This window comes from Gopherus evgoodei, chromosome 8 (assembly GCF_007399415.2).
Source record: "Gopherus evgoodei ecotype Sinaloan lineage chromosome 8, rGopEvg1_v1.p, whole genome shotgun sequence".
Taxonomy (NCBI): Eukaryota; Metazoa; Chordata; order Testudines; family Testudinidae; genus Gopherus; species Gopherus evgoodei.
The window spans coordinates 38,044,956-38,071,136 of NC_044329.1; the positions used below are offsets into that span (position 1 = coordinate 38,044,956).

Sequence of the window (26,181 nt, forward strand, 5' to 3'; positions counted from 1 at the left end):
TCTTTCGGTGCAGTATTTTTGAGTCTGGGGCTGCTGTCTGGAATTGAACCAGGCCCAGGTGAATTTCTCTCTAATTGGCATGAAAGGAAAATTCTTGCAGGATGAATTTTGTCTTGTGCTTTGGAGCTGATCCCTTCTCTCTTTCTTCCCAGATATTACTGTAATGTATGTGACTGTGTGGTGAAAGACTCCATCAACTTCTTGGATCACATCAATGGCAAAAAGCGTAAGGATAAAATATTTTCTCTGTGCCCTGTTGCGTGATCACTAAAATACTGTTACAAGCCTTTCCCCTACCAAATTTACTTCCTTCTGTGTGGCCAGGTCCTGCCGTGTCAAGTGTTGGCACATATGGAAATAAATGCTTTTGATATTAGGATTTACTCAGCATTTGCTGGTGAGGGCCATGGAAATGCTGACTTATCTCCTGACAACTTCTCCATGGTGCTGGAGGTCACTGGTGTGAAATGAGCTCAGGAGAAATTGCAACAGTTAAGCCCTTCGTTGGACTGGGAGTGAGAAAAATGCTTCAGAATTTCTGTTGTCAGAGAACCCTATTGTCAGCAAGCTATGCAGTACATCAGGGAACTTTAAAAGTGGATGATAAATATCATTGGCATGTCAATGTTAGAAGGAAATCCCTAAGGAAGGAATAGGGGATAGGTCCCCTCATATCTAGATCCCTTTCTTAGAGGGAAATGGAGCATAATAAATTCCTAAGCTCTGATACCAACTATAACCCGGTCTCCCTCTGTGGCTCTGAGCAAGGTACTCAACCTCTGAGTCTGTTTCCTCATCTCTAAAACATGGCTGAAATGCACAGGGGTGTTGTGGGGATTAACTACTTTGTTTAAACAGAATTATTGATTTGCCTTGTAGATCCATACTGTGCAAGCCATGTGCTGGGCTCCTGTTGATAACAACACAACCATTCAGGAGGTGCTTGTGCCGAGGTGGGATCAAAAGGTTCCATGGCATGAAGTATAAAAAGCTATCCCTCATCCTCTGGGCCAACTGTCATTTCCTTTTTCTATTTGTGTGATCATTCCTGGAAGTAGGAACTCCTATTCTCTCAGCTTTATCTTCTGCTTAGTTTAAATTTAACATTGGCTTAGCTTTCCTATTTTATAATTAGGTAGAGCTATAGTATTGAATTTTTAAAATAAATTTGTAGTGACTGAGCAATTCTGTTTGTCTTGACTCCATTGGAATTGCAGCTGACCCAGAATGAGAGGCTGGATTCACAAAGTATGCTGCTTGCTGAGCAAAATATCTACTGTAGATCAGCCTGTAAGTGAGTAGGGCACTTAGGAGAGAAATAGTGTCCCAGCAAGTGTTCATCTTGTGAGGCTTTGTCCCCCATAAAGCATGATGGGAGTGGAGAAGGAGGTCTTCCTGATGGAGGAGGATTTGACTCCATGCCCTTGTTCTTCAAAACTAATTAATTCATCAGTGACTATGTCCTCAGGTGGGAGCCTGTGTTCTCTGCCTTTGAGGTCAGCATTGTCCAGACATTAATCAGAGGCCATCATCATCAAGGCAGGCACAGATATCATTTTATCCAAGGAAGCAGGGAACAGAGTTGGGATCCATCACTTCAGATCAGACGTGAAGAAGGAGGGCAAGACAATACCAGCAAGCTTTGATTTCTCCAGTTGTTGATATGGAAAACAAGTGGTGGAAAAGGAGATCTCAACATCCTTGTGAAAAGTGATCAGTCAAAGAGTTGTCAATTTTAATCCTCAGTCCTGAGTGTAGTAGGAAGAGAACCTGAGATATAAACCCTTGTATTAGAGGCTGGGTATGAGGCCTGAGCTAAAGTAGTGGGTAACCTTTGCTAATATAAAGCAAAGTTAGCAAAAGTCAGGCTGTGAGCAAACATCAGGCTCTGCCTGTTCGCAAGTTCACAGAATGTGGCAAGAACAGAGCTGATATTGCAGAAACATACATTCCTAAGAAGTGCTAGGCACAGAGTACTCAGGCAAACACATTCCAGAACAATGGTACCAGTATATCCCGATATTCAGGATGGTACAAAAATATTCCTCACGGATAACAGGAACACACTAACCCCTCCTGAAAGATAAGGTCAGGATGACAGTGTGATGAATAGAGATGTTTTGATCGAACCAACATGTACAAGGAGATGGGTGATAACTAGCACGACAGGGGCAATAACTAACTATGTCAGAGGGGCAGTATGGAACTTGTTTGTATCAGGGTATAAAGAGGTACCTCTGAGAGAGTGTCTTGGTCCAGCCGAGGGGTAAATGGAAAGTCCCTCCATTCGCTGAGCTGCATCTGTTGTCATGGGCATATGTGTCTTAGTATCATCGTAGAGCCTGCCAGGTGTTGTTACCATGTTTTATTGAAAATAAACCTGGCCTGGTGCTTTTGTACCTTAATGGATCTCATGGACATTGGGCGGTTCGCTTGAGGTCTGCCGTGCCAGCTGTCTGCACAGAGCTGGGGCAGCACACAGGGAGAACACGCACATGCAGCCGAACATCTAACAACACTGAGAACCCATCTGTTCTGAGGAAGTTACCAGTGGTGGTTTCATCAGTTCTTTAAGCTTTTGACAACTCATCCTTCTGTAGGGGGTGACCACTTGGATCTAGTTTTGCAGTCTACGCTAGTTAAGCCTTTACACCATCTAAAGGCAGAAATTTTAGAGGATATGGGTGAGAACCCTTACTGTTCTCAGTGGATCTCTCAGTGGAGGATCTGTTGTTCTGACTTTGCAGCTGGAATGTGGATCTGTAGCTCTTAAAGGATTAGTATAATTTGACTCTGCTGTGGAGCATAGTCACACAGAAAGATCTGATCAGTCCAAGTTAACAGAAACATACTTTGGCATTGTTTCAGGAACTGACTGTAAAAAGTGCCACTTTCACTAGTAGGTCCTTTCCCCATGTGCTGATTTTATGTCTGGTGCAATGTCGTACAAGAGTAACAAACATCGCCATTTTAGGATTCTGTGGCAGTTGGAGGCAGCCACTGTTGCATTCATCATAAATATGGTCTGTGCTGTAACTGGCTTCAACATCTTCTGAATATTCAAGGGAGAAGAGAGTTTCTGTTTCTAATTCTTGTATTTTTTTCATATCCCTGTCTGCTAGAAAGAAGGAATTGGTTAAAAACTGGAGAAGGAGAAATAAGAGGAGGAAACAGTGTAGAAAGCAGTCTTCCATCTGTGGAGTCTATGGTCCTTTCTTCTGTGTCACCACCAGAAGATTCCAAGGCCTTTCTAGAGATCATAATCTAGATGCCCAAGGCTCTGGACCTTCCCCTCTCTGTAGCCCAAAATGAAAAGTCTCAGAATTTTTTATATGTACTTGGTTGTGCAGAGAGCAGAAAGGTTGCTGACCCAATACTAAGGGTCTTTTGGATATAGCTAGAAAGTTGTGGGCTCATCTGGCCACAGTACCACCAATAAAGGAAATGAATTGGTCAAATTCAATCCTATTTGTGGAGTACTTAGATGATACAGTGGTGGGGGCCATATGAGAATGTAGATAGATCTTCAGTCTTCCTGTTCTAAAGACCCAAATATCAATTATCTGTTTTTTTTCCCTTGTGAATTTCTCATACATTTGAAAAAGAAGATAGTGGCAGTATAAGTCCCTTACGTCCCACTTTCATAGAGACCACTTTCTACCTCAGAGCTATTGTTCCTCTGTCAAGGAGCAGGTTTCATGGAATCTACAAAAGCCCCAAATAGTTTATGTCCTCATCTGTTCCCCATATAATACTTTTTGGGGATAGACCACTTCATGTTTCCTTTTCCATTTCAGTCAGATGAATGGGTGCTAGAAATGATGGGAAATGGCAGTTTTGTATTTTCGATCTCTTTTTAGGGGGTCTTTCTCACAAGAAGGTGTGGTGGGGAAAAAATTACTTCCTTTTAAAGATTGGTACTATGGAAACTGTCTGAGTTCAAAGGCAAAGGCTTCTATTCCCCGTATTACTACTTTTCTTAAGTCCTTAAAAGAAAGTGAGGGCCTTTGTCTTATCTCTGTTATAAAAAGCTAAACAAATTCATTAAGAATTAAGTCTTACATAGTTTCTCTGTCAAATATGCCTTCCATTATTTCACAGCACAGGTTTAATGTGCTCTATCTCAGATGTTTATTTTCATATTTCTATAAGAAAGACCCAGGAAACTTCCAAAGTTCCAGTTCAGCAACAAGCATTTCCAATACAAGATATTGACATTTTGCATTTTCCAAAGCCACAGGGTATTTATCTGTGGTGGCTCCTCACTTAGGCTTGAAAACATTGTCTTCTTATCTGCACTTTGCCAATTGTCTGGCTAAGCCAAAATTATCCTAAATGGCTCAAGATCTCTTGCAATCTGCCTGTTTCAGAGGCTGATCAAACACAGAGAAAGTGCTGTTGGAGTCTAGTCAAAGTCTGACTTTCACAAAGCAACTCTGAATTTCTCAAAGGGACTGGCATTGCTGCTGCCTGACACATTTGAAGAGTCAGAAACAGTGCAGCTAGTCACGGAGCAACTAGTGCACCGGCCAGATTTTACCTCATGGTGCTGAGTGTCATGGTGCCATGAATACTCTTAACTCCCCGAGCAAGATTATACATGACAACTCTCCAGAAGGGGTTACATTCTGGACACAGTCCAAACTTACACAGGTGAATGGGATTCTCTGTTTAATTAGAGGCTTGTTCAACACCCCTCTTTGACTCTGATGCTACTGTCTAGGCTTCTGCAATGTGTGGTTTCAAAGACAGTCTTTTAAGGAAAAATTGACATTATTCACCCGCTAACTTACATTCATAGAATGTGTTACCTCAGCAGATCCTCACTAACCTTACCTCCTTCTCTCTTCCTCAGAGATATTCCTTTTTAGATGTTCTAAGTCAGAGGAGCAGAGTACAGATTCTGGGTGCGATCCTTGTGTACACTTGGGTTCTGAAACCTTTTTGTTATAAATAGGCACAGGCATCCTGGATGAGTCACAGTTTGAGAATCTCTGAGTTTATGAACTACTGTGGGGTCATCATACTATTTGAGTTGTCTATGGATCTGCTTCCTTTTGGTGAATGATGTGAGTTGAAAGGAGGCAATCCCACCGTCCTAGAAAGTTTCAATTGTGCATGCATCAGCCATGAACATTTTCACCCCATCAGTTTATGACAGCAACTATATATAGCTAAAACTCTTCATTGTGTTGCATAATAACAAATCTGAGTTTTGTGATTCTTTTTCTATTGTACACAAAAGGTAAACTAATGGAATGGGATTGTAATCTGGGATAATCTTTGGACCAGTTGCCCAATTCTGGAGAGTTGAAGGGGCATGGGAGAAAATCATAGGGGACTACTGGGGGAAGAGCAAACATAGGAAATCAGAGGGAAGAGAGAAGGTTGGAAGTTTGAGTATGAAAAAATGAAGAGAATGCAAAAAATTTTTCAAAATAAACCTATTGAGGTGAGAAACAAGAAAAATCAAAGAAAAATGGGATTTTTAAAGGAGTGTTGAGAGTAAACCACTGTCATTTGCTGAAATGTGTTTAAAAGTGGCTCTGTTAGGAGGACAGGCCTATATGTGACACACATTGGGGGTCAGGTGGTGAGAGATGGATCCATATTTCAGTAGAATTTGGAAGTAGAAATCCTGGAACACATTTATTTCCTCACTGCATGATCCTCACATATTATTAACCTCTATCCTTTTTTCAGGGCTGGTGCAAGGATGTTTCGTGCCCTAGGCAGAACTTCCACCCTGCGCCCTGCCCCAACCCTGCGGCCCCCCCCCCCCCCCCGCGGCAGCTCCTCCCTGAGGCACCCCTCCTGCGGCAGCTCTGCACCCTCCACCCTGAGACACCCCCCCCAACCCCAGCTCACCCCTGCTCCGCCTCCACCCCGAGCACACCATCGCTGCTTCACTTCTCCTGCCTCCCAGGCTTGCGGCGCCAATCAGCTTAGGCGCCGCAAGCCTGGGAGGCGGGATAAGTGAAGCAGCCACAGCGTGCTCGGGGAGGAGGTGGGGCATGGGTGAGCTGGGGCTGGGCGTTCCCCTGCATGCCGTCCCCCCCCCACTTGCTGCAGGCAGCCCTCACTGCGCTCTCCTGCCCCAGCTCCCTCTGCCTAAATGCTGTCGGCGACCGGGGCAGCCGAAGATCTGGTCGCTGCCGAAGAAAATGCCGTTCCCCCAAGTCCTAGCGCCCTAGGCGACCACCTAGGTTACCTAAATGGTTGCACCAGCCTTGTCCTTTTTGTAAGATCCTGGGAGAGTTACTGGTTGGGAAGGGAGGTTGTGCACAAGGGGATCTCTCTTATATAAAGTCATTCACAGAATGAAGTTTGATCTAGTCCATAAAGCTGGATGCAAAGTGAAACTGCCTAGTATGTCTGGACCACTCTGAAGCTGTTTTCAGACTCTTGTGCCTGAGCTTTGTACTGCTTCTTAACTGCTGCTGGCATTGGTGGTTCCAAAGCAATCTGCTGCCCCAAGGCATGTCCCAGACAGGTGGCACACTATCTGGCAGTGTGGTGTCAGGAAGCCAAGAATGCATGGTAAATTGGCCAGGCAAAAGTGCTTTGGAATCACTGCCATGTGGAAACTTGTTTATAATCAACTGCACTTGTTATAGAGAGCTTTGAATCTTCCCTCTTCACTCTCTGTGAATTAGTTATTTATAATTATTTGTCTTGGTGTTTCACTGGAGGATGGGCAGTGCTATAATCTTGCTGCCTGCATTTTACCAATGACTAGAAATTCCCTGCTTAACACTGAGCGTCTAGAAAATGACACTGATTTTTTTTTTTTTTTTTTGGTCCTGAAGAGGTCTGCTGCCTGGCAGAACTTACTTCTGATAAGTAATCTCTCCCACATCAGCACTCTGCATCTTCTCCAGTCACTTACACCTTCTGTGGACAGGACAGAGTTGGATTTCCATTCAGAACTTCTGACACTTCAAAATATTTGGGATGGGGTAGGGGCTACCATCGTGGAATCTTTAAAGGAACAAGTCAACTTGTCAGACTTGTGTGTAAATATTTTGTTTACTATTATTATGAGCAGGGCCAGCTCTAGCCATTTCGCCGCCCCAAGCATGGCGGCACGCCGCGGGGGGCGCTCTGCCGCTCGCCGGTCCCGCGGCTCTGGTGGACCTCCTGCAGGTGTCCCTGCGGAGGGTCCACCGGTCCTGCGATTCCGGTGGACCTCCCGCAGGTGTCCCTGCGGAGGGTCCACCGGTCCTGCAACTCCGGTGGACCTCCCGCAGGTGTCCCGCGGCTCCGGTGGAGCATCCGCAGGCGCCTGCGGGAGGTCCACCGGAGCTTCCTGCCGCCCTCCTGGCAACCGGCAGAGCGCCCCCCGCGGCATGCCGCCCCAAGCACGTGGTTGGCGCGCTGGGGCCTGGAGCCAGCCCTGATTATGAGTACTGCCTAAGATTATTTTAACTGAAAAATGAGATATGCCTTTCTCTCCCAACTCCCCTTTTTTGTTTACATGTGAAACTGCTTCTTTACCAAGTGCTGTCAAGAGCACAGTGTCACTTGTTTAGTCATGTGGTTTCCAGTTTCATTCATAGATTCCAAGGCTGGAAGGGACCATTGTGATCATCATGTCTGATCACTTGTATAACACAGGCCAGAGAACTTCCCCAAAATAATTTCTAGAGCAGAGTTACATGTAGCTGTCTTAAAATGCATATTGTTTGCTTGTGCCCAGTTTACCGAGCAATCGGGATTGCTCTGAGTCAGTAACTTGTCCTTTTTATTTATTTACTACTCCCCCCGTTAAATAGTTTAGCTTTTCTCCTCATAGACTTATAGACTTTAAGGTCAGAAGGGACCGTTATGATAATCTAGTCTGACCTCCTGCACAATGCAGGCCACAGAATCTCACCCATCCAGTTTTTGTGTCATCTGCAAATTTTATCAATTATGGTGTTGTTTTCTTCCTGTTTGTGTGGGTCTTTCACACAGACATGGAAGAGAGAAACAATAAAGAATAGATGCAGGTGATTATAAATCCACACACAGTGGTTTGGGGGCTCAGGAGCAGGTGTGGATCTTAAATCTACATTTTAATTTTGACTAGGTTTTAGATCAGTGGTCCCCAAACTGTTGAGTGTGCCCATTGTAGAGGGATGTGGAGAAACGTTAGGGGTGTGTGGTGGAACCTGGGTCAGCCCCCCTGGGTTCAGAGAGGAAGTGCCACAAAGCCCCACTCCCAGCTGAGGTCCAGGTGCAGCACCAGCCCTGTTCCTGACTGCAGCCCCTGGGCCTGGCTCCCGAATGTGGCTCCAGGTAGGGAGGGGGCAGGACTTGGACCAAAAAAATGTGGGAAACCACTGTTTGTGGAAATATCCCTTTAAAACCCATCACCTGTCAGACACTGCAAACTGCACAGAATATGGAAACAAGGGACTAAGATGGAGCCCGGAGCTCTAATTTGCTGTCTGGTAGCACAGAGTTCTACCAGCAAATCACGGGTGGGGCATTTTTCCCTAATTGACTTTTCAGAGGTTGCACTTGTGAAGCATTGGCAGTGAACGCATTGTGAGCTGGATTTACTGTTGCCCTGTTAGTGCGAAGTGGGTATAAAGTGCCATTAATCAGAATGGCAGCATTTTACATCTGCTTTATACTTGAGTAAATGACTACACAAAGTACAGGGCAACACTGAATTGGGCTCTATGGTGGCACTGGAAGTGGGTTGGGGAACATTGGTGCAAGGGGATGTATGGGGTGGAATAGGAATTGGAGGAGGTTACAGTGACACTGAGTGTTGAGACTTCTAATTTTGGGTACTGGAATAGGCTGTCTGCAGATGTTTAATGAGCACTGAAGTAGAAGTAACATGGCTGCTCTCTAATAGCCCTGTCCATTCCTGTCCCCTCCAGATCAGAGGAATCTGGGCATGTCCATGAGGGTGGAGCGCTCCACACTAGATCAAGTGAAGAAACGCTTTGAAGTGAACAAGAAGAAAATGGAGGAGAAACAGAAGGATTATGACTTTGAGGAGAGGATGAAGGAGCTCAGAGAGGAGGTGAGGCAATGGCAGTATTGCAACAATTCATTTATTGAAGGAAGCCACCATGTGTCTAACTATCAAACAAAAATGTGCAAAGAATGTTTGCAGCAAGTGCTCTCAGTACACGAGGATCTCTGCTGGGTTAAAAGAAGGTATTCTCTGTTCCCCTTCCCGCCCCCCCGGCCCCAGTCCTTTCTCTGAATTGTCAGAGCAGTTGTTTTCAGACAAATCTCTAATCTTCATGTTCTCAGGAATAGTGACACTGATCAGAATATGTAACAATCAGTGTATCAACTCCCATAACCTGAATGTGATCTCAGGGCTCAGAAAGTGGTAATTAAAGCTGACTTTTCATATATTCCTTGTAGCGCTGCCATGTTTCTGGTTGCTGAGGTAGAAGAGGAACTTCTCCTATGTTGTTTACTGCATCTGTGCCACTCCCATGGATGCCAGAACTTTAGGAAGCTTGATATGTGCACACAGGAACTCTGTTAAAATCAAATGCCCCATGTCACTTCCCTCCCTTTTGAACATGTTTTTTAAAAGGCAAAAGCAAAGCCCTGTAATGAAGATTTGTCTCCAATTTCATTTCAAAATAACCAGGAAAACTCTTCTGGGCGTTGAAAAGCATCTTGTACATGCCTGAGCAATCTTAATAATTTTATTTCCTGTGAATGGTCATTACAGAATAAATGCTCCTGGTACATAAGGCTCCCCTGCCACCTTGGTTTCCAGATTCTCTGAGCTTTATTCTACAGCATGGGTTATCCACAGGGCCACCAATGTAATCCTAAAACACGTCCTCCAACTTGGTTGGGACAAAGCTGGTCAACTGCAGGATTTGTTGCTGATGAACCCAAGGAATTTTTATTAATCTATTTAGGGAAATACAAATGCAGAGACATATTAGGGGTGCAGGAAACTCCTTGGGATGAAAGACTGATGGAAATCTACATGTTCTAAAAAAAATAAACGGTAGTATGTGACACCAATAAGCTGCTAATTGTGGCTGTCAGACTAAATCCCCTGCGTTGGAGTTACAAAGTGATAGATGTTCAGGTGGTGATGGAAACCTTGAGCTCCAGCACCAACAGGAACTGCTGCTGAGTTCAGAGCTGAAGTCACACTTCTGTATACCCCCAGCAGAAGTCTGGCGCCGTTCCAGGGCCTGTGATTTTCATAGAATGAAACATTCTGATTAGAGCAATGAAAACTCTTTGAAGCCAACCTCTCCCCGCCCCCGCCCCTAGGCCACTTAGTACTCAGCTTATGTTCTACTGAGCAGCTGTCACTCTGCAGCACCAGAAGCCATCAGACAGTGACATTGTCCGTAGCTGTCATTCGGCACCACAGTTGTTGGAACAGGGCATCAGTACAACATAAATGTCTCCTGTTTTAAAAACCACTCTCCTTTTGCCTTGTTGAATTTCTGATTAAATCTTTGGCATTTGTTTAACAGGGGAAGCTGAGAATCACACAACACTATTGCAGTATAATCCTCTTAGGTGCAATTTACTTGTTAGGGTCACTGGACCATGGCCTTTCCCTGTGGGAAGCCACTCTGCTCCAAGTCCACCATTTTCCTTCCATCCATTGTCTGTTCTTCAGACAGAAAAGAATCCTGTCTCCCTACGTTGGTGATAGAAATTAGGCTAACTGATAAGTGTCCAGACCTTCTATCTTAAAGGGTTTGCAGTAAAAGAAAGCTAGACTCACACTGCATTTCTTTCCTTGTACTGCAGGAGGAAAAGGCCAAAGCCTATAAGAAGGAAAAACAGAGAGAGAAGAAGAGGAGGGCAGAGGAAGACTTGACATTTGAAGAGGATGATGAAATGGCAGCCGTGATGGGTTTCTCTGGCTTTGGCTCTACCAAGAAGACTCACTGATCAGCTCTGGACTTTTCCCTTTCTTGATAAAGATTGTTTATACCCCCAGGACTCTAGAAAACTCTTTGAAGACTTGACAGAGAATTTGTATGTAATTCTCCCACTAGAGGTTGGCTGGAGGTGTTGGGAAGCAATTCCACGCTCAACCTGTGCTGCAGAACAAGCTTTGTCCCCAGTCATTAGTGCCCTACTGCCTGCAGAGATACCATAACCTTAGCCTTGTTGGCAAACCTCCAAATTCCAAATAAAGAGACCTTTCAATTAGCCTCTTCTCCACAAACTCCCCCTGTCCCATCCTGCAGTAAATTCTGTGGAGTTCTCATGGTTTCTGTCTTTGATTCTCTTCATTTTTTGTGAGGAGTCTGCAAGCTGAATGTTTCTTCTGGAAACCCCGTTGGCGTTTAGCCACCTCATCCTTTGTACTAGTCCTGGCTGCTTGTCACTCAGTGTTCTGTGGCCTTGTGTGTGTGCGGGGAAACATTTCTGTTGGGTACCTTTTAGTGTTAAACTAATAACATTCTGTATAGATGGTATGGTTCAGGAATTGCTTGTCCAGCTGAGAAATGGGTATACTTGTTTGTTTGCTTAAAATACAGAGAATTCTTTACATTTTTTTAGATGTGTAACTAAAGGAATTACACTATAATGAGTGTTAAATATGGATGGTATAGGTTGAATTTTTATTTCTTTTGCTGAGAAGAGCTTGATGCTTTTTGGACACTGCGTTTGCTGAAACTTCTTTTTGTATTTTATCTGCAATGGACTCTATTTTATTTTCACTGTTTTTCCTTGTGTTCAGTGGTGTAATCACAATTTCTTTAGCGTAGGTAAGAAATACCTTTCTGGGATTTACCTAGGATGGAGCTAAAGGGAAAACAGCAGAGAAATATGTGGAATTTGCCTAAAATAAATAAATTTTTTTTTTGTTGGAAGCTATCAGATTGTTTTGTAGGGAATCTTGTTTTGTTTTTTTAAGTGAGGACCTGAGAACAGAACAGGTAATGGCTTTCGAAGTGTGTGTTTGGTGTGTGGGTTTTCTCTTGTGTGTGAGGGTGGGGAGGGGGGGGAAACAGATTGTTGGGTAGGAAATCCCAGACCGGAGTTTCTTGCCTCAGCTATAATAAATGGACTCTAATATGTAATGGCCATTGTAGTATGTCCCTAAATATTTCTTATCTTATTTGGGGCTTTTTATTTCTCATCTTGCATCTGGTTGGGGACCTGCTTTCTGAGCCACTTCAGATCTCCTATTTCCCAAAGCCTTTTCATTGCTCCTTTTCTTTACTTCAATCCAACCCTCTGTGACTCATCTGCTTTTTCCACTTAGGAGGATTTACATCTCATGTCGCTGATTTTCATAGTGCCATCCTTTTTATATTGATGGGATCATTGTTCTTGCTGCTCTCTGTACCTTTGTGAAATCTCAGACTCAAGGAAGGGCTGCAGTGTATTTAGCCTTCTCTTTCTAATACACACAGAATAAATCCTGTAATGCTTTTCTGCTGTTTTTAATTCCTTAATTTTAGACTGCTGACAGCTTCATTGCCTCGGATATTTCCACTTCAATTCAGATTATAATCCCCATTGAAGATGCTATTGAAATGATATACAGCCAGTAGCATTGCCAGCTGAGATACAACTGTCCTTGGTGATTTGACCCTTGAAACTCAAAAATCCTTTTACTGTGGCTCAGGAATGTCCTCAGTGCACAGAGTGGAAAAATGAATTTCATTCCAGCCATGTACCTGTCCCTGTTCAAACCAAAGCACAAAACTACATTTAAATGACTGGGAGAAAGGAAGCTTGTGATTGCACCCTCAGTGCCTGTTGGGTGGGAGAGAAGGGATTATGCGGCCATGTAGCTGTTTCATGCACATTAAAAGTTTAGGATGTTTTAGATGAGATTTTTACACCAGACATTTTACCCTGGGTAATGGCTTTCCAGCCAGCTACAGCCCTTCAATCTTTTGCTCAGACACATTTGCAAACTGCTCATGACTGCAGACTGAACTAATTAAGTTTGGTTTGTGCTGATGAAAAGCAGCATGGTCCAGTGGACCATGGATAGAAGTTGGCACCAGGGCAGATCTCCTGTGTCCCTAGTACTGGCTCTGTTCTTGATTTGCTGCATAACCTTGAGAAAAGTAACTTCACAGGTAGGCGCCTCCATTTCCCTTTATGTAAAATGAGCACATGCTGCTATGGGGATTGACTAATTAATGTCTGCATAGTGATTATGTTGTAGATTCCCTGCCCCCAAGACACACAGCCCTCGCTCATTGGAGCAGGCAAAGAGCGTGGCATCATCTCTGAAGGAATAGTTGGCAGTGCAATGGGGCAGGGTTGTGGCCATGCTCCGGTTAGTCCAATTAAAGACATTACATCACCCAGCTTGTGTCTCAGGTTAGCACAAGACAACTGAAGTCTAGGTGAGTTCTTGACTCAGTTTGGTAGCACTTGTAGATGTGGCCTGTAAAGGGTTATCAGATTAGGGATGTTACTTTAGTAGACAGTGGGAGAGCTGACCCCCAGTGTCAATGAACCTGGTATCTTTGGGTGTGTGCATCCTACTTCAGTAGCAGGGATGGATACAGCTGTCTCCCAGCTGCCCTGGAGAAGGGGGAAATCCCTTGGCAAAACAGTTTGGGGAGGGGTGGAGCTGTTTTCCATTTGCATGATTTCTTCCCCCTTCTGCATTAAAAGCCTTTTACCTAAACCTAAGCCTGAGGCTATCTCCCTCTGCTGGGCCTAAGCTTCCACCTACACATGCCAGTATCTCTGCCTGCTTCCTCAGTCCCAGCGCTGGGGCTATGCTGAGGGGGAGGGCTCTTTGTCTTGGTTACTTGCTGGGAGCAGTGGAGTGTGGAGTGTGCAGTGGCAGAGATACAGGCTCGTGCTGGATTCCCAGCAGCAGGAGCTGCCTCCAGCCAAGGATGAAAAGCCAGTTTCATGGGAGGAAATAATATTTAGCAAAAAAAAAAGGGATAATAATCCCCTGCACTGAGGATTAACCTCTGCTCTCCTGTGTGCCTGGCATTGAGCATTAACCCTTCATTTCCCTCCCTCCAATCCCCCTGCACTGAGCATTAACCCTCTGCTCCTCTCTCCACCCCCACTCTGAGGAGTATTAAACCCTGCCCCTGTTGGGGTGATACTCCCATGAGGGTGGGGGGGAGTACGACATGGCCTTCCTAGGAGGTAGGAAATACAGTCTCGAGAGTTTAGATCTAGCACAGGACTGAACGTGCTCCATAGCCATGCACAATGCCTGCTCACCTCTTGCAATGCTGGGGGTGATGGCTGCTCCTCACTCTTCCCCAAGCCTTTATGCCACATTAACTACCCCCCAAGGAAGCTGGGAAAGTATGGAGCTGGAAGTGGGGAGGCCCCCTGCCATCACTGGCCGCCCTACTCCCAGGGCTTAGTGTGCCTTTCAATGGAACTCTCACCAGCTTAGACTTGGACATGGGGGTGGGGGCAAGGTTCACAGCCCCATCTCCTGCCCTCTCTGCTGCGCTGCACCCCACCCCACCCCACCCCATATTTGCATGCATTTTTCCTTGGTGCTTCTCTTCACCAGCTCCTATAGCTTCCCCAGGCACCTCTTGCTTCCTGGCTGACTCTAACCAGCCATTACTTCATAAATGCTCTGGCTGAGCAAACTCTGCTGGGATTTCAAGTCCTGTGGGCGCTGCCCTGACTTTCACCTCCCAGGAGACCATTGGGAGCCCTGAGTCAGAGTAGCTGCCTCAGAGGAGCCAGTCAGGGCCGGGGATTGACCCTGGGAGCATGAGGAAGGGTGGAATTTGCACCTGTAAAGTAACATTGTAGCTGGGTTGGTCCCAAGATATTAGAGAGACAAGGGGGGTGGGTGAGCCAGACCTGAAGAGCTCTGCATAAGCTTGAAAGCTTGTCTCACCAACAGAAGTTGGGCCAGTAAAGGATATTCCCTCACACAGCTTGTCTCAGCTCTATAGTAAAATACACAATAGGTGCAGCTGCAGCCCTGGCTAAAACAGAACTGCACTGAAGGGAGGGGTACTGTGTTAGGCAGGGGCAATGACCAATTACCCCCTTTTCAAATACCCCCTCAATCTATTGTGATTTGTGCCAGCCCCAGTCCTGTAGCCCTTGCTCAGGCAGAGCTACCACTAACTTTGCCGGCGAAAGAACTCAGGGCTTCAGAATGTGGCTAGCTGTGGGGGATTCTCTTACTGTTTAATGCAATGAAATATTTATTAATATTGGAAGAGCGCATAGGCTTTTATGCCAGCCTATGAAAAAACTCAGCTTTCACTCTCTCTCTAGTTCATCTAAGCCATCTATCCCAGCACTTATTCTGGCCTCATAACCATGATAGCTGAGTGCCTTACAGAATTACATAGATCTGCCCTGTGGTCTTATCACTGCTGATGCTCTCCACACAGTTCTCCCCACGAGAGGGCAGAGTGGATATCATTATTAATATTGTTGCTGTGAGAAAGCTCAGGCCACGAGAAGCCCTACGAAACACTTGCCAAGAGTGAGACAGCTGCTCACTGCTGCACTGGCTGCTTATGACACTGATCAAAACAGCCCTGCTCTTACCTTGTGATTCCACATCTGTTTGTTGTAACCACCTTGTGTGTCTAATGTTCTAGGCAGATTGTTATCTCTTTGGGGCAGGGACTTTCTTTGTGTTATATGTGTGTACAGCACCTAGTGCATGTAGAGCCCTGATTAGGCCCGTGGGTGCTACTGCGATACAAATAATAATCATAATTCATGTGTTTTGCCCTGCAGGAGGTGAGAGTTGTGATCATTGTGACTTCCTGGGCAAGGGAATTCCATAAGCTGGAACCATGGCCCAGCTTTGCAAAGGTATTTAGGTGCCACGGGGGTTCTAGCCCATTGGGATCCTAAGCAGGAATATTATTGGTTTCCTCTACACAAACTAAAAAAGAGTATAGGGGGCCCTCTTGAGCTGCTCAGGGCCCTAAACAATTACTTAGTCTGCTTATACCTAGTGCTGGCTTGGTTAGGTGCCTAGTTCCCATGGGAGTTAGGTGCCTAAATCCCTTTGTGGATCTGGGCCTGTGTTACTCGATGACTCCTAACCTCTCTTGCCTTTGATCAAAGTCACCAAAAATGCTTTCTTTGTGTTATATGTGTGTACAGCACCTAGTGCATATAGGGCCCTGATTAGACCAAAACCCCACTGCCCTTGAGCCTGCAGAATACCCAGGCAAATACACCTCAAGCTTTACGTGGCAATTTTGGTATTAAAAAACAAGATTTTAGTATTTCACACCTGTTTAACACCTACTGACTCAATGTTTAACTACTTGGCACTAGCTACATTCCTTCCCATTAGAACATATGCTAATCCTGTCCCAATTAAGCAACAGCTATTCACTATCAGCTGAATCGCTTTCATGGGAGACATCCTGATAAAACAGCCATCCTGATTTACTTTGTCCCACTAATGTCACTAAGGCCTTGGCTACACTGGCGCTTTACAGCGCTGTAACTTTCTCGCTCAGCACTTTGGAGTTTTGAGTGTAGCCAAGCCCATAGAGAGTCTACCTGCCATATTAAAGCACTTTGGAAGTTATATATATTTAGCAATATGGAATTGCAGCACATCTGGGGGTGGGGGATGGAAAGGGTAGCAGATAACTATCTGGTAAGACACTGCGCAGCAGTAGGGCAGGGACCAATGGGTAGCTTCTTATGTTTACTAAATACATAATAGACTCTTTAATGTCTACATACAGCACACAAGGGGTATGTCTCTACTCCAGGGCTCAGACTCAGGCTTGAGCCCAACTTCCCCTTTTGTCTACACACAATTCTATCTGACTTGAGTCTAGCCCCCTTGAGCCAGCAGGAATGGAGCGTTTGAGCCTAGGGCCTGCAGGGACTCAGGTCCACAGACAATTGTTTTGAAGTGTGAACACAGCTTGAACCTGGGCATCCCCAGACTTGGGTTGTGAGAGTCCACTAAAGCTATACCACAATTCCATGGGACAGTGTCTTTAGTTCTTTCTAATCCAAGACTGGCCAATTGACTCTCATGAAATGGAAGCCACACCCCTGGTTCACAAAGTGCTGCTCAGTGTTTAATCCTTCCATTTTATCTGGCTGCTGAGATGCAAGAAGAGTGAACCTTAGCTATGTCACTGACACTGAGAAGTCTTTTGCCAAGTATGCTGCTAGCTAGTCAAAGAAGCTGTGACGTTATCTGATTAAAATAGGACTATGTAGATCATTGTTGCTACCACTGTTATATAATTGCAGCAAATGTTGTACAAAGATTATCAAGTAAGATGTCTCTGGAAAGGGTATGACTTGTTGAATATGATTATGCTATTTGTATGCATGTATCATTTTTGTATTTGAAGTTATACTGTTGGCTCTATACCTAGAACATAAGAACATAGAACATAAGAATGGCCGTACCAGGTCAGACCAAAGGTCCATCTAGCCCAGTATCTGTCTACCAACAGTGGCCAATGCCAGGAGCCCCAGAGGGAGTGAACCTAACAGGCAATGATCAAGTGATTTCTCTCCTGCCATCCATCTCTATCCTCTGACGAACAGAGGCTAGGGACACCATTCTTTACCTATCCTGGCTAATAGCCATTTATGGACTTAACCACCATGAATTTATCCAGTTCTCTATTAAACGCTGTTATAGTCCTAGCCTTCACAACCTCCTCAGGTAAGGAGTTCCACAACTTGACTGTGCGCTGCGTGAAGAAGAACTTCCTTTTATTTGTTTTAAACCTGCTGTCTATTAATTTCATTTGGTGACCCCTAGTTCTTGTATTATGGGAATAAGCAAATAGCTTTTCCTTATCCACTTTCTCAGCATCACTCATGATTTTATATACCTCTATCATATCCCCCCTTTGTCTCCTCTTTTCCAAGCTGAAGAGTCCTAGCCTCTTTAATCTTTCCTCATATGGGACCCTCTCCAAACCCCTAATCATTTTAGTTGCCCTTTTCTGAACCTTTTCTAGTGCTAGAATATCTTTTTTGAGGTGAGGAGGTCACATCTGTACACAGTATTCAAGATGTGGGTGTACCATGGATTTATATAAGGGCAATAATATATTCTAAGTCTTATTATCTATCCCCTTTTTAATGATTCCTAACATCCTGTTTGCTTTTTTGACCGCCTCTACACACTGCATGGACATCTTCAGAGAACTATCCACGATGACTCCAAGATCTTTTTCAAAATGTTTGCTCCTGGGTAGCACCCACAAGGTAGTTAGCCAGCAAATTTTGGAGGGACTATTCAAATTGAATGGCCCATCAAAAGGACATTTAACTCACGGTGGAAGACTCCCATCTACCCCGAATGGACTTTCTGGTGAATGTGCTTTTTGAGATATAGGTGATGACTTCTACTATGAGTAAGTGTAATCATGCATGGACACGTTACTTGTCCATGTGACTCCAAACACCATCTTGTCACCTGTGATTTTCCACTAGCTGTGCTGAGGGCTTTGTTTGAAACAATGGGTTTCCCTCCACATGGCAAAAGCTATAAAACTTGGAAACCCCTAGATTTTGCCTCTTTCCTGCCCAAACCTCTTTCCAGCTCAAACCTCTGGACTATGGACTTATACTAATGGGAGCATTTCTAACCATTGGACTGAGGACCTTCCAATGATTTGGAAGAAACCAGAGACTTGACTTAAGCCTGCAGTTTATTCTATTGCTGCTACAAACCTATGACTGTGAACTCAATCCTTGAGGGGGCTACTTAGGGAGCTGGGGCAAAAATCTGCCTAGGGGGTCCCTTCCAACCCTATGATTCTATGATCTCATGGGCGAATAACCACCAGTTTTGGGGTATATCTGCCCTATTTCTCAGCAGTTTGTCCTGAATTTGGTATTCTCAGTTGTGACCCACTGAGGCACAGTTACAGGAGCACAGACAGATTTTGGTTAATCTCCAGTGTGAGGCAAGCAAACAGTTCAATTTTAGCCTGGACAGCAGGTAATGGAGGCTGGGAGTGGCTAAGCTTCCCCAGACCTCAGCTAATACTTCCCGCAGCAGCCTGGGCTCAGGGCTCATCCCTGGATGGAGCTTGTGGTTCCTTCAAACTGCTCTGGGTGCTGGCAGGCTGGCCTGGGCCTTGGGGCTGCTCTGGGCACTGGTGCAGGGAAGCTCCAGGTGCCAACCAGGATTATGGCCTGCACCAGTGGGCCAGCCAGCAAGATCAGGGAGGAGGACACTTTGAGTAGAAGAGGCAGGGCAGGGGGGCTAGCCTGCCTGAATGGGAGTGCACACGCTGCCCATAAATTTTAGTGAGAGTTCCAGGAATGAAATAGCGAAGAAGCTGGCAGCATTGGGGACTCATTGGAGCAGTGACCAGTGTGGGGAGCAGTTTAAGCAGCTCAGGAATGACTACTGGAAAGCCAGGCACGAGAACCACACCTCTGGGAAGTTGACATCATCCTGCCCCCTTTATGAGGTGTTTGACCAGGCGCTGGATACTGCACTGAGCAGTGAGCCACTAGCAGTTCTCAACAGCCTGGTCAGCCAGGATGGGAACCTTCTGTCATGGAGTGTGGGGGAGTCCGGCCCTGCACCCCTCTTCCTGGGACCCACAGTGACTCTTAGCCAGCCAGTAAAACAGAAGGTTTATTGGACAACAGGAACACCGGTTACAGCAGGGCTTGCAGGCACAGTCAGGACCCCTCCCTCGAGTCCTTCTGGGCTTTCAGGGTGCTTGGATCCTAGCTAGGATACCCTGAATTCCGCCCATCCAGCCCCAAGCCCAAACTCAAACTGCTTCCCTCCTGCCACTCCCTTCCTTTGTTCCCCTTCCCGGGCAAAGGTGTTGACCTTTCCCCTCCCTTACCTAGCTCAGGTTACAGGCCCTGGCATCGTCCATCCCCTAAAGTCCTCCCCTGCTCTCCCACTCCCCACACAGACAGTCCCTACTGCATCACATCTCTCCCCCCTTCGAGACTGAACTGAGCGGGGTCACTCTGCCCAGTGACCTGGGGAAGTTCAGGGCCCCCTCTCCGGGACAACGCATCCGCTGTCAGGTTGGCACTTCCCTTCACATGGACCACGTCCATGTCATAGTCCTGCAGGAGCAGGCTCCACCTCAGGAGCTTGGCGTTGGCTCCTTTCATCTGGTGCAGCCAGGTCAGGGGAGAGTGGTCGGTGTACACGGTGAAGTGTCGCCCAAAGAGATATGGCTCTAGTTTCTTAAGGGCCCACACCATGGCCAGGCATTCCTTCTCGAAGGCCGCGTAGCTTTGTTCCCGGGGTAGCAGCTTCTTACTCAGGTACACGATGGGGTGTCTTTCCCCCTTTTCATCCTCCTGCATTAACACTGCCCCCAGTCCCGTGTCTGAGGCATCAGTGAACACCATAAAGGGTTTGTCAAAATCTGGGTTTGCCAGAACTGGGCCACTAACCAGAGCCTCCTTCAGGGCCCGGAGAGCCTCCTGGCACTGCTCAGTCCAGATCACCTTGTCTGGCTTCCCCTTTTTGCACAGTTCAGTGATGGGGCCGGCTATGGCACTAAAGTGGGGCACGAACCTTCGATAGTACCCCGCCATCCCAATAAAGGCCTGGACCTGCTTTTTGGTTTGGGGAGCAGGCCAGTCTCTGATCACCTCCACCTTGGCTGGTTCCAGCTTCAGGCAGCCGCTCCCCACCCGATGGCCCAGGTAAGATACTTCAGCCATCCCCACCTTGCACTTCTCAGCCTTTACTGTTAACCCAGCCTTTCGGAGTCGGTCTAGGACTTGTTTAACCTGGGACATGTGGTCCTCCCAGGTCTGGCTGAAGATGCAGATGTCGTCAATATACGCCACAGCAAAACTCTCCATCCCCCTCAGTAGCTGATCCACCAGGCGCTGGAAGGTGGCCGGCGCTCCCTTGAGGCCGAAGGGCAGGGTCAGAAACTCATAGAGCCCCAGAGGGGTGATAAAGGCCGATTTCAGCCTGGCATCTGCGTCCAGCGGCACTTGCCAGTAGCCTTTGGTAAGATCCATAGTGGTGAGGTACCGAGCACCTCCCAGCTTGTCTAGGAGCTCGTCAGGCCTGGGCATAGGGTAGGCATCAGATACGGTGATGGCATTGAGCTTTCGATAGTCCACACAGAACCGGATTGACCCATCCTTCTTGGGGACTAGCACCACTGGCGAGGCCCAAGGGCTGGAAGACGGCTGGATCACCCCTAAAGCCAGCATGTCCCTGACCTCTCTTTCAAGATCCTGGGCAGTTTTACCAGTGACCCGAAAAGGGGAGCATCTTATAGGGGCATGTGACCCGGTCTCCACCCGGTGGACAGTCAAATTAGTGCATCCAGGCTGGTTGGAAAACAGCTGTCGGTACAGATGCAGCACCCCTCTGATCTCAGCATGCTGGCCCGGGGTCAGTTGCTCAGAGAGGGGAATCGCCTCCAGGGGGGAACCAGCTTTTGTCCCAGGGAATAGATCCACTAAGGGGTCATCTCCCTGCCCCTCCCAATGTCCACACACGGCCAACACCACATTCCCCCTGTCATAGTATGGTTTCATCATGTTCACATGGTACACCCGACGGTGATGTGCCCGGTTTGACAGCTCCACCACATAGTTTACCTCATTCAGTTGCTTGATAACCTTGAAGGGCCCTTCCCAGGCGGCCTGGAGTTTGTTTCTCCTCACAGGGATAAGAACCATCACCTGATCCCCGGTGGTGAAGGCACGGGCTCGTGCTGTGCGGTCATACCAGACCTTCTGCCTCCTCTGGGCTCGGGCCAGATTCTCCCTGGCCAGGCTCATGAGCTTGGCCAGTCTTTCCCGGAAGGTCAGGACATACTCCACCACTGACTCTCCCTCGGGAGCGGCCTTCCCCTCCCATTCGTCCCTCATCAGGTCTAGGGGCCCCCTCACCCGCCTTCCATACAACAGTTCGAAAGGTGAAAACCCGGTAGATTCCTGGGGTACCTCCCTGTACGCAAACAGCAGATGAGGTAAGTACTTGTCCCAATCTTGCAGATGCTGGTTCATAAATGTTTTTAGCATCATCTTCAGCGTCCCGTTGAACCTTTCTACCAGCCCGTTGGACTGGGGGTGATACGCTGAGGCCCAGTTGTGCTGGACCCCACATTTCTGCCATAAGGACCGGAGCAGGGCCGACATGAAGTTGGACCCCTGGTCCGTTAAGACCTCCTTGGGGAACCCCACCCGGCTGAAAATTGTCAGCAGCGCATCTGCCACTGTGTCTGCTTCGATAGAGGACAAGGCCACCGCCTCGGGGTAGCGAGTGGCAAAATCCACCACCACCAGGATGTATTTCTTCCCTGACCGGGTTGTCTTGCTGAGGGGTCCCACTATGTCCATGGCCACCTTCTGGAAAGGTTCTTCTATGATGGGTAAAGGCCTCAAAGCCGCTTTCCCCTTGTCCCGGGCCTTCCCCACCCTCTGGCAGGGGTCACAGGATTGGCAGTACTGTCGGACATGGGTAAAGACCCCAGGCCAGTAAAAGTTCTGTAGCAGCCTCTGCCTGGTGCGCCGGATTCCCTGGTGCCCTGCGAGAGGGATGTCATGGGCCAGGTACAACAGCTTGTGACGGAACTTCTGGGGAACCACCAGCTGCCTCCTGATCCCCCATGACTCTACTTCCCCTGGGGGAGCCCATTCTCGGTACAGGAAACCTTTCTCCCACAGGAACCTCTCCTTGCAACCTCTCCTCATGGTCTGTACCGCACTAAGGTCAGCCAGGTCCCTGTGCTTCCGCAAGGAGGGATCTTTCTGCAACTCGGCCTGGAACTCAGCAGCTGGGACAGGGATGGGGACCGGCTCTCTCTTGCTGGCTGGGTCTGAGGCCGCAGCCTCTCTGCACCGTGCCCCTGGGCGTTCCCCGCTCCCTGGGTTAGGGTCCTGCACCTCGGGTCGAGTACCTTCCCCGTTGTCGGGTAGCAGTGCCATTTGCCGACTCTGACTACGAGTCACGACCAGGGCACTCTGGGTGTTACTAGGCCAGTCCTCAAGGTCCCCTCCCATTAACACGTCAGTGGGCAAATATTGGTGTACCCCCACATCCTTGGGGCCCTCCTTGGCCCCCCATTTCAGGTGTACCCTTGCCACGGGTACCTTGAATGGGGTCCCGCCCACGCCCATCAGGGTCAGGTAGGTGTCGGGCACCATCCGATCTGAGGCCACCACCTCGGGCCGGGCCAGCGTCACCTCTGCGCCCGTGTCCCAGTACCCAGTGACCTTCCTCCCATCCACTTCCAGGGAAACAATGCACTCTTTCCGGAGGGGCAGCCCCGCGCCCACCTGGTAAACCAAAAACCCGGAACCTGGAGCATCCACAGGTGGTATGTTGCCAACCCCCCTTTCCTGGGAATGTAACCCCTCCTCCGATTGGGTTTTTACCCAGTCCACCCTCTGCGGGTTGGGTCTGCTTGGTCTGTCCCTGAGCTTGGGGCACTGGGCCCGTATGTGACCTCGTTGGCCACAGCGATAGCAGCCCATATCTCGTGGGTCCCCTTGAGTGGGTCGGAGGGACCTGCCGCTGGATGTTCCCCTTTTGGGGGGGTTCTCCATAGGCCCCCTTTGGGAGGTCCCATGATGACTCTCTCTCTGCGTTGAGGCAGGCCTGCTCCTTCGAGACTCCTCCCTGCCATCCCCTGCCCGACTGTCCACAAATTGGTCGGCCAGCTGGCCTGCATGCTGCGGGTTCTCCGGCTTCTGGTCCATCAACCACAGCCTCAGGTCGGACGGGCACTGCTCGTACAGGTGCTCCAGTATGAATAGGTCAAGCAGGTCCTCTTTAGTTTGGGCCCCAGCTGTCCACTTGCGGGCATACCCCTGCGCCCGGTTGACCAGTTGTAGGTATGTGACCTCACGGGTTTTACGCTGGCTCCGGAACTTTTTCCGGTACATCTCAGGAGTCAGCCCAAACTCGCAGAGCAGGGCCTGTTTGAACAGTTCGTAGTCCCCTGCCTCCGCCCCTTTCAGTCGGCTGTACACCTCCACGGCTGTGGAGTCCAGTAAGGGGGTGAGAACTGCGATCCTGTCTGCAGGGTCAACCCTGTGCAGCTCGCAGGCATTCTCAAAGGCCGTCAGGAAGGTATCTATGTCCTCCCCCTCCTTACGCTGGGGCAGCAAGTGCTTATCAAAGCTCTTTGTAGGCTTGGGTCCCCCCTCACTCACCGCAGCCGGAGCCTCACTGCTCCTCAGCCGGGCCAGGTCCAGCTCATGTTTACGCTGTTTCTCCTTCTCCTCCCACTCACGCTGGCGCTGGTTCTCCTCATGTTTACGCTGGTTCTCCTCATGTTCACGCTGTTTCACCTTCTCCTCCAGCTCTCGCCTCTTTAACTCGAGCTCTTCCCGTCTCAGCTCCCTTTCATATTCCAGCCGCATCCGCTCCACGGATGCCGAGCGTTGCCGGGAGGATCCCCTGCTGGCCGGGGGTGTCACGGTGCCCTCGGTATACACTGGGCTCCTCCCCGCCCTTCCCCTACGCCTAGGAAGGGGGGGTCTCGGGAAGCCCTCATCCGCCGGCTGACCACTCCCAGCGGGGACAGACACTGGTGCCTGCGCTGCATCTGCTCGGCTGCTTCCCTCAGAGACAGGGCTCCGTTCATTCATGCGGTCTCCCTGCTCCAGCTGGGCAATCAGCTGGTCCTTGGTGCGTCTCCCTGGGCGCAACCCCCTCTGCTTGCACAGCTCCAGCAGGTCGCACTTGCGCCGCTTGGCATACATCTTCCTGCTGGCCACTCACAGGCCGGGGTGCTCGCCGCTCCCCACAGTCTCCAGGGGGACCCCTAGTGCACCAGCCCTTCATGAGGTCACCACCTCTCTGCCAGGGTCGAGCTGCCGACTCCTTCGCCCCTGGGACCGCTCGCTGCAATCCCCCTGGGGACCCTGTTACTGCCAAGTCCTTCTCACTGGGCACACACTCCCAGGGGTTAACCACCCCTTCGTTTTACTGCTCCCCAGTCACTTCCTGCAGGAAGCGCCATCCACGGGGTGCAGTATCTCCCGCCGCTGCCACCAGTTGTCACGGAGTGTGGGGGAGTCCGGCCCTGCACCCCTCTTCTTGGGACCCACAGTGACTCTTAGCCAGCCAGTAAAACAGAAGGTTTATTGGACAACAGGAACACTGGTTACAGCAGGGCTTGCAGGCACAGTCAGGACCCCTCCCTCGAGTCCTTCTGGGCTTTCAGGGTGCTTGGATCCTAGCTAGGATACCCTGAATTCCGCCCATCCAGCCCCAAGCCCAAACTCAAACTGCTTCCCTCCTGCCACTCCCTTCCTTTGTTCCCCTTCCCGGGCAAAGGTGTTGACCTTTTCTCTCCCTTACCTAGCTCAGGTTACAGGCCCTGGCATCGTCCATCCCCTAAAGTCCTCCCCTGCTCTCCCACTCCCCACACAGACAGTCCCTACTGCATCACACCTTCACAGCCCTGAATCCAGTATAGAAGTGGAGGGAAGTCAGCAAATGCCACATGAGGCTGCCAAAGTGATTCTTGTGCTCAAACCCATCCCCAAGGACAGAGGCACTGATTTTCCACTTTCCCCAGGGGTGCTCGACCCCTGCTGCTCCCCAGACCCTGCCCCTATTCCACCCCTTCCCCCAAGGCCCCACCCTGCCTTTTCCTGCCCTTGCTCTGCCCTGCCTCTCCCCGCTCCTCCTCCTCCAGCTAGCACACCTCACCCTCGCTCCCTCTACCCCCTCTACCCCCAGTGCCTCCTGCATGCCGCTGAACAGCTGATCATGGTGGATGGGAGGCGCTGGGAGGGAGGGGGAGGAGCTGATTGGCAGGGCCTGCCAGCAGGCAGGAAGAACTCATGGGAGAGGGAGGAGCTGATCAGTGGGGCTGACAGTGGGTGCTGAGCACCCACTATTTTTGCCTTATGGGTGCACCAGCCCCAGAGCACTCGTGGAGTTGGCGCCTGCGCCCAAGGAGTCTTTGCCGCTGGAGCACATTCTAGGGCCCTACTCAGAGGAGCTTTTTGAAGCCCCCCCAGAGTAACAGCCTACCACAGAACTGGCAGCAGAAACCCAAAATGCAGAAGTAGCCCTTCAGCCTGGTAAGTTTCTGGCTCCATGTTTGTTGTTACTGATGTAGGGATGAGAGGCTTTTCAGTTTATAACCCAATGCAAAATGTATAACAAGCTGTGGGCAGCAACATGTCTCTGCTAATGGCAGATCGCACATCAGTGCTTTGGTGTCACTCCCCTCCCCCTACATGAAGTGCATCTTTGAGAAGATCTGGGCCCCCCTGGAGCACGAGCTTAACAAGGAAACCCAGCAAAGTTGACTATGCCTG

General features: G+C 48.7%; 1 protein-coding gene across 1 annotated transcript in view; it reads left to right on the top strand.

Moving 5' to 3' along the window:
* Window positions 1–11,829, top strand: part of ZMAT2 (zinc finger matrin-type 2) — a 29,331-nt gene extending 17,502 nt beyond the window's left edge. Inside the window, exons 4-6 of the mRNA XM_030572910.1 lie at window positions 153–226; window positions 8,877–9,022; window positions 10,750–11,829. Of these exons, the coding sequence (XP_030428770.1) occupies window positions 153–226; window positions 8,877–9,022; window positions 10,750–10,893 (364 nt within the window). The 3' untranslated portion in view covers window positions 10,894–11,829. The remainder of the gene's footprint in view (window positions 1–152; window positions 227–8,876; window positions 9,023–10,749) is intronic.
* Window positions 11,830–26,181: the final 14,352 nt, after the last annotated feature.